The sequence below is a fragment of the Tetrao urogallus genome (assembly GCF_951394365.1).
Source record: "Tetrao urogallus genome assembly, chromosome: 12".
NCBI lineage: Eukaryota > Metazoa > Chordata > Aves > Galliformes > Phasianidae > Tetrao > Tetrao urogallus.
In genome coordinates this window covers 17747177-17755360 of record NC_136825.1, presented here as the reverse complement: position 1 = coordinate 17755360, position 8184 = coordinate 17747177, and the positions used below count along the sequence as shown (strand labels likewise).

General features: G+C 57.1%; 1 protein-coding gene and 1 pseudogene across 2 annotated transcripts; one reads left to right on the top strand and one right to left on the bottom strand.

The window, feature by feature from the left end:
* The first annotated feature begins 1746 nt into the window (after window positions 1–1746).
* On the top strand, window positions 1747–5675 carry LOC306951132 (annotated as a pseudogene). The gene is made up of 6 exons: window positions 1747–2183; window positions 2523–2574; window positions 4512–4699; window positions 4818–4976; window positions 5107–5217; window positions 5562–5675. The product of its transcript is annotated as an uncharacterized misc_RNA (transcript).
* Window positions 5676–6209: 534 nt separating this feature from the next.
* On the bottom strand, window positions 6210–8158 carry LOC306951136 (C-signal-like; the record flags this gene model as incomplete). The annotated part of the gene is made up of 6 exons (XM_079541566.1): window positions 6210–6323; window positions 6644–6763; window positions 6897–7055; window positions 7348–7535; window positions 7696–7747; window positions 8012–8158. The coding sequence occupies 6 exons, from the start codon at window positions 8156–8158 to the stop codon at window positions 6210–6212; spliced, it is 780 nt and encodes a 259-aa protein (XP_079397692.1).
* Between the last annotated feature and the right edge of the window lie 26 nt (window positions 8159–8184).

Genomic DNA, 8184 nt, shown 5'->3' with positions numbered 1-8184 from the left:
CCCGGCCTACCTCGCCGGGCACCGCCGCCCCTCGCTCCGCACACCCGGCCCGGCCGCCGCAGCACCCGCAAAGCAGGGCGCCGGCCGCCGATTGGCTGCGTGAGCCGTCGCTCAGCGGAAGCCCCGCCCACCAGATGTCTCCCGGCCGAGGGGAAGGACGCGCGCTGGCTGATGCAATGGTGGGACGCGACGGTCACGTGACGCAGGCTGGGCGAAGCCGGGCTGGGAGCCGCCATTTTAAGGGTGCCGCGCTGGGCCGAATGGAGCGGTCGGGGTTTGGCAGCGCTTGGCCGCCCAGGTTCAGCCAGGCGGGGCGCTCAAACTGATGAGCTTTCATTAAGCAGCACAGCAGTGACCCGACCTGAAGCCACCTTGGCACCCAGTAACTCCACACCACACAGCGCGTTTCCCATCCTGAGTCATCGTCATAAAATGAACCCAAGTGACTGATCAGATGAACTCAGTGCGCGTGTCATGGACGTTCAGTGGATGTTTCACGTGGGTGGCCATAGTCTGCCAGTGAACCAGGATCTGGGAGGGAGCAGGCGACCCGAGCTGAGCAGAGGGCTGTTCTATACCGTATGGCATCACGGTCAGCAATAAAATACAGGGGAAAGAAGGGGCGATGCGGACAACATTCAGATTTTTTGGACTTATCCAGATTAGTTTCATCTCTTCCCCTCAGCGTCTCCTCTGGGCACATTAGAGATCCTCCGGCCCCAGGCTTTGTATTCCGAGCCATCAGCATGCCTGCACTGCCATCAGCCACTTCCAAAGCTCGCTCGCTGCTTGCCTTCCCCAGCTCTGCTGGCCTGCAGCCATTCCTGGTCCTTCAGCCTTTTGCTGGTGTCAGCTGTCCTCAAGGAACCTGGAAAGAAAAGAGGAAACTCCAGTCTTGTTGGTTCGTGACAGCTCTACTCCAGCTGCTGCTTTGCAGGACAGCAGCAGGAGCAGACAAGTCTGTGCAGTGCAATTGCTTGCATGGGTGATGACACCCTCCATAACGCCTTTTATGGCTGCTCTGAGTCTAATGCCAACCAAACCCACACCCAGAATGTTTATTCCTCTCTTAGTGGCCACAGACTTCCCACCAAAAGAAGGAGCCATCACTGCTTATCCCTCTCTGCGCTCTCTGTCACCTGAAAGCAAACCTTCCAAACTTACAGCGACTCCACCATCTCCCAGCTGCTGGCCCAAGTATTTCTTTAATAAGTGCCAGACTTACAGCTGTCCAGATATGGATAAAATAGCCAGTTCTGTCCCCTCTGGTTGAGCACCGTGTACAATTTGGCCACATCCAGATGCAACAGACTCACCCCAGAGTACATCCCTGTCCAAAATTTCCTCTCCCACTTCAATGCACTTTGTCCCTGTTCTTCAGCTCATCACTTTTTACATGGCAGTTCTTTGTTTTTTTTAGCACGTTACTCATTTCTGCCTCCTAAAAATCCGTGTCCCCAGGCTGACTTGGGCTGCAGGAGCTTTTGCTTTGTTGCACCTACTAAACATCCAGCACTGTCCTTCCCTGGATGATGGGTGGTAGAGTGAGGATGGGGAGAAGGGTGAGGGCTGTGGGCTGGGTGCCCAGTGGATGAGGCTGTGGGCAGCTGGGGGTCTTCTCTGCTGACTCCTGGGGGAAAGCAGGCATAAAGAATGAGCTTGCTGCAACCCCACTGCTACAAGGAGGACCTGCTTGTGTCCCTTCCATTTCTTGGTTGCATTTCCAAGCACGCTTCCAAGCTCTGAATGGATGCGATCCTTCTCCTGGGGTTGCATGGACTTGGGATCTGGGGCTCTGGAGAAGAAATCAAGTCTTGGAGAGCGGGCAATGCAAGGAGAACCATCACCCCACGACACGTGCCCACCCTGGTCCCAGGGCATCCAAGGCACCAGGGCTGCTGCTGGCACCATCTCTGTCCCCATGAGCACCCAAAGCCACTCCCTGGGCTGTGCCTTTTCTCCCGTTCACGCCAAGCAGGCTGCAGTTCCACTGGGAGCAGCCTGTTTGTCACCACTGTGACTGTCTCACCCCCTTGGAGATGGCCACGCTGGCTCGGAGCGTTCTGGTGACGGGGTCCAACCGGGGCATTGGGCTGGAGCTGGTGAGGCAGCTCGCCGCCAGCCCCCAACCCCCACAGCACATCTTTGCCACCTGCCGTGATGTCTCTGGTCCGAGAGGGAAGGTCAGTGCATGGGGATGTCTGCCAGCCAGGGCAGTGAGGGGCATCACGGCCCCTCCTGGGTGTCTGCTGGGAGCAAGCTTGGTTGGGTGCTGTGAGGGCGAGGGGAAGGTGGGCTGTGCCCATGTGGTGCCCATGACCTGGGTGCTCACACCGAGCCAATCATCCCCTTCTCCCTGCTGGGGACAGCACTGAGCCCAGCAGCCCCCCTTCACCTGACAGCTTCCCCAGCAAGAGCAAAGCCACCGCAGTCTGCTCCTCGGGGACGAGGATGGGATGGGTGGGAAGACCAGCAGTGCTGCTGGTGGCTTCTAACCCCCTGCTCCATGCCCTTGTCTCCAGGCCCTGCAAGAATTAGCGGCCCGGCACCCCAACATCAAGCTGATCCATCTAGGTATGGTGCAACCCCCCTCCTTCATAAGGCTCTGCTGCTCCTGGCCCTCCTCCCTCCTGTGCCCTCCACTCGTCTGGGGGCGCAACTATGGATGTCTTTGCTAGACCTTGGTGGTGGCAGCCATGTGGCTTCAGCCTGGTGAGCTGGGATGTCTGCCAGGTGGAGTGACAAGCAGGAGAGGAGAAGACAAGGGCATGGGATAAAAGGGAGAGCTGCAGAGAATGGCACTTTGCATTGGCAAAGTTGGGGTGTTCATCTATAGGGAGTTCTGCTCCAGGCTGCCTTCCTCCACGTAAGGGAATGGTTTACTTCAAACCAATGATAGGAACACGTGTTTCAGAAATGAAAGAAATTAACTCTGAAATGCCCACTGTATCCTTTCGTTCTGCATTTCTTTCTTTCCCTTTCTAACCCCGTTTTCTTCCATCTGAAAGCTGAGGATCTGGGCGTGCATTTTGCTTTGTAGGCACCATTTCAGCCATTGTGGAGAGGAGAGGAGAAGTTGCCTTCAGCTAATTAGGCTGGTGTAGCAATAGGGATGTGCTTGTCACGCATGCCTGGCCCCATTCTCCCTTGGAGCAATGACTCAGCCAGTCCAAACACAGATATTAATCATTCACCCAAGCCAGTGAATGACACCTGGAGTAATGGAGCTTGGAGCTCTGCTTGTACATCATCCAAAAAGAAGTCATCATAAAGCTTGTTGAGAAATATCCTTCATGAGACCAAAGAATCATGAAATCACTTGAGTTGGAAGAGACCCTAAAAGGTCATCTAGCCCAACTCCCCTGCAATGCAAGCAATGTGATGTCCCAAATGTCCTCTTGAATCCCACCGCTGCATCCCCATCAGCTCCCCAATGCAGTGGCGAAGGCTTTCAGTACCACCAGCAACAGCCTCAAGCTGAGCAGCATCTGAACAAGCTCAGGCTCTTGCTCCAAGGGGTCCACATGCCTCAGCACAGAGGTCAAAACCCCAAATCACAAATAACTCCAAATTCAAGCTGGGCGTCAGAAAAAAAAATGCTGCTTCCATAAGGTAACACTCATCTTCCAAAAATCTATGCTGCCCCATGGATACTTGACTCCCAGATCACTCAAATGCTTTATAAGATGACTTAAGGCTTGCTTGCCACCACCACAAACCTACCAGACTACTTCAAAATGCCCCAGAAAAGGGTCATTCTGGTGCTCAAGGGAAGAACAAGTCGTCTTTAGCTCTTCCCATCTTTGCTAATTCAGTCTTGTGCGAGCTTGAGAACACAAGTCAAGTGGGGGCAGAATGTTGCAAGTGGGGGCCTGGCTCCCAGATTCTCCCTGCAGCAGGCTCTGCAGAGCATGTGTGCACTGGGACTCATCCTCAGCAGCACCCACAAATGTGAATATTCATAGACCTTAAGGGCTTGTGTAGTTGTGACATAAAAATGTATTGCCAATGTGAACGGTTGGTCTAACCAGGCTCGTTTCAGATCTGCCAGGTGTTCAGATGTCTCCTCTTAAAGCAATGAGGGACATTTCAGTGGGGCAAGCATCCATCATGCGATACAGATCTTGACAAGCAAACCTTAAGAAAACACAGACTTAAAACATACCCCTCCTATGTAGTGTAGGGGAGCTGGAGCATCTGTAGGTAAGAGAAGGATGGGAATCGCAGTCTGCAAGGAAAAGTTTCATGTTGTATCCTGGAAAGATGAATTTTAGCATGTTGGAAAATGAAAAGGTCACTCTCAATGACCCATCAGACTGGGTATCAACCAGGAAAGATCAGAATGTAAGTCAATAAGATAATGAATATTTCCCCAATACACCAGCAAGCCCTATAGCTCTTGGAGGAAGTCTCCACGAATGTAGCTACAGCATTCCTCCAGGCAGCACTTACAAAATAACCCCTCAAATCCATAAAGTGAATGCAGTCACATTCTTCTTTTTGCCCTGCAGACACGGTGGACTTGCCCAGCATCCGTGGAGCCGTGCAGGCTGTGGAGACTCATCTGCAGGGCCAGGGCTTGAACCTGCTCATCAACAACGCTGGCGTCGGCTCGCAGGCCACGCTGCAGTCTGTGGATGCACAGGAGATGCTCGCCGCGTTTGCAGTCAACGTGGTGGGGCCCCTGCAGGTTGCCAAGGTGTGTGTGGGCTAGGGCTGCTCCTCTGTGGCCTGTAATCATGGTGTGAGGACTTCCAGGGCAAGGCTGAAAACCAGGGTCTGTATTAACAGAGCTCTAACGCGTATCTTCCTGCCAGGAATTCCTACCGCTCTTGGAGAAGGCGGCGAAGGATGCGGGGACGGAGGGGCTGAGCTGCAGCAGGGCTGCCATCATCAATGTGTCTTCCAAAGTGGGCTCCATCGGGCTGTGTCTTGGGGTGCTGGAGGCCCCCATGTACCCATACCGTGCCAGCAAGGTGAGGGGGCAGGGGGGGATTTGGGGATAGTCCTCCATGGACCTGCTCCAGGCATCCCTTGCCTGGTCCTACAAGCATGAGCACTCAGAGCACCAGCCTGAGCCGTGCCCATGCTATCTGACTCTTCCAGGCTGCCCAGAACATGGTGACCAGGTGCCTGGCTGCAGAGCTCAGGGACAAGGGGATCTTGTGTGCAGCGATCCATCCTGGCTGGGTGAAGACCGACATGGGGACGGAGCAGGTATGCTGCTGTGCAGGAAACACAAGGAACGGGTGCTGTGTCCCTGCTGCTTGGTGAAGCTGGAGCCAAGGGAATGCTCTGAGGTCTGCAGCTGTGTGTGTGGAGGTAGAGGCTCTGCAGCTGCTTGGGGCTGGCAGGGGACACTGGCTGCCAGCCCTGTCCCTTACACGGAGAGCAGAGGACTGGCAAGAAGGAAGAATATCTCTATGGGCAGCCAGCCCCATTCAAGTTGGGACAAAAGGGCGCAGCAGCTTCCATGCACCCTCTAGCCTGGTCAGACCCTGCAGCTCTTCCTGCCCATCACAGGCTGTGGCAGTGATCCTGTTCCTTGTCCTCTTCCACAGGCACCCATGACAGTGGAGCGCAGCATGCAGGGCATTCTGGAGGTGCTGAGCATCCTTTCACAGGAGACCTGTGGGGCCTTCCTTGACTGGGAAGGGAACCGCCTGCCCTGGTGATGCCAGCTCAGCACAACCATGTCACTCTTCCCCACTCACGGACATGGGCAGAAGCTTCTCCCCATTCCCCACCTCACGTGCAGCCACTCGGTGCCCTGCATCCCAACTTTGCATCACCCTATGCCCCCTCCTCCCCCCACCTCAGCCCTCATAAGGAACCCTTGCTGGACAGATCCTATACCCCCACCTTGCCTGTGCTGCTCCCATCCCCAGGCAGCTCATCTCCTCAAAGACAGGTATTGGCCTAATCCTGGCCTTTCTGGAGGGAATGTTTCCAGCAGTGACATCTGTCAATTGAGGGGACACCTGGCAGTGGCTGTGGTTGGGAACAGTGGGTTCTGATGCACACAGATGAGGGGTGGGACCCCCTGGGAAGGGGCCTTCCTCCATGGGGTTCCACAGAGCCTGTTGTGCTCACAGATAGAGCCAAGAGCATTGCTGTTGTCAGATATGGGTTTATTGAAGACTTAGCAGAGGTCGGGCAGCAGCAGAGGGGCCACTGCCAGGATCCAGGCACGAGGCCGGGCCAGCACCTCACCAGGCCACAACGTTCCCTTCCCAGTCCAGGAAGGACCCGCTGTCCTTCTCGGAGAGCTTGGAGAGCACCTTCAGCATCCCTCCTACGCTCGCGTCCACCGTCACGGGGGGCTGCAGGGCAGAGGGAGAAACGCAGGCGTGTGTGCCCGAGGGCTGCCCAGGCTGTGCCCTGGAGCCCGGCTGCGGGAAGGCAGCGGCCGGGCTGAGGGGGAAGCAGAGCCCTGGGAGGAGGGTGAGAGCTGGGAAGGCGGGCGGCGGGGCTGCCAGGAGCCGGGGCTGGCGCTGCGCAGGGGTCCCAGGGCAGGGAGAGCTGCCATGGCGCTGACGGAGCAGCCCCCTGAGGGGGTCTTGGTGCAGGGCTCCGGGAGACAGCAGCCTCCGTGGGAGACCAGCACAGGCTGTGGATGGACCCAACGTGGGGAAGCTCCTACCGTGTGTCCAGCTGAGCTCCCCATGTCTGTCTGCACCCAGCCAGGATGGAAAGCGACGCAGAGGATGCCATGTTCGCGGTATCCCATGGACTGGCACCTGGTGAGCATGTTGAGAGCAGCCTGTGGGAGACAGCACAGGGATCAGGTGGGGATGAGAAGGTGCAGCATGGGGACACTTGCAGATCCCATGGCTGGGCAGGGGAGAGGAAGGATATTTTCCCTCCACAGTGTGTGGATGTGGTATGTGCCATACCTTGCTGCAGCGGTATGAGGCAACTTCCATTATATCCCAACCACTGAAAGAAGAAATGGATCCCCCAGTGCTGGACATGTTGACAATGGCTGCCTTGCTACAGCTCATCCCCGAGCCTGTGCTGCCCTGGGCTGCCTTCTTCAGCAGGGGCAGGAACGCCTGTGGGGAGGAGAGATTCAGGGTTCCACACACAGGGGACAGGACCAACTCCTTCCACAGCAGCAGTGCTGGCACCAGCACCATTGGCAGCCATCTTCCTCTTTTCTCATCCCCCCCCCCCAGGTTCCAGCTCCTTAGCACCAACCCCTGTCCCACAGCTCCTCAGAGCAGCTCAGGAGCATCAGTAAAAGAGCAGAGCAGGGCTCTGTTCCACCAGCCCCTTCCTTCTGCCACAGAGGATCTCAGGGCCTCAGAACAGGGACGTTCCTGGCGCTGTGGGTGAGCACATTACCTGGCTGATCAGCAGAGGTGCAATGGTGTTAGTGGTGTACACCTCAGCCATGTCCTTCAGTGTTTCATTGTCAAGCTTGTTTGCCCTTACGATCCCAGCGTTGTTGATGAGGAGGTTCAGCCCCGAGCCCTTGAGGCGCTCCCCGACGCTGGCTGCGGCCGCCTTGATGCTGGCGGGATCGGTGACTTCTGCAGAGGCGAGGTGGGGAGGTGAGCGCCCGCTGCCCTCGGTGTCTGCCAGCAGGCACAGTGCTGGGACAGAGCCCTGCACCAGGGATGGGGGAGGACGCCGTGCTGGCAGAGCAGGGAGCCCAGGGAGGCAGCCTTGTGCTCCAGCTGTGTCACCTACCGAGCGGGACAGTGACCAGGTTGGGGTGCTTGGAGGCCAACTTCTGCAGCTCCTGTAGAAGACAGCTGATGTGAGCCTTGTGTCGCACTCTGAGCTGCTCAGCCAACGCAGCCCTTTGCCTCCAGCCCTGGGGCACACAGTGCCAGGCAGTGGCAGCAGCTCCCTTCTTGAGCTCTGGGCACGCTGTTGCTTGCATCCCACCCCAGTTCTCCTGTGCCTGAGGTCCAGGGCTGCAGCTCCCTGGTGGAGACCCTCCCACATCCGCCCTCCTGCAGCAGCCCTGCTGTCCCCCTCCTCAGCTCCAGCCCAGCCTCACCTGCGCTCGCTGTCCCTTGGGGTCGCGACAAGTTGCAAAGACCCACTCAGGTGGGTTTGGCAATGCCAGCAGGTGCCGGACAAGCCCGAGGCCGATTCCCCGGTTGGCCCCAGTCACCAGAGCGGAGTGGAAGCGAACTCCAGCCATACTGCTCCGTCTGCCTCTGTGCTGAC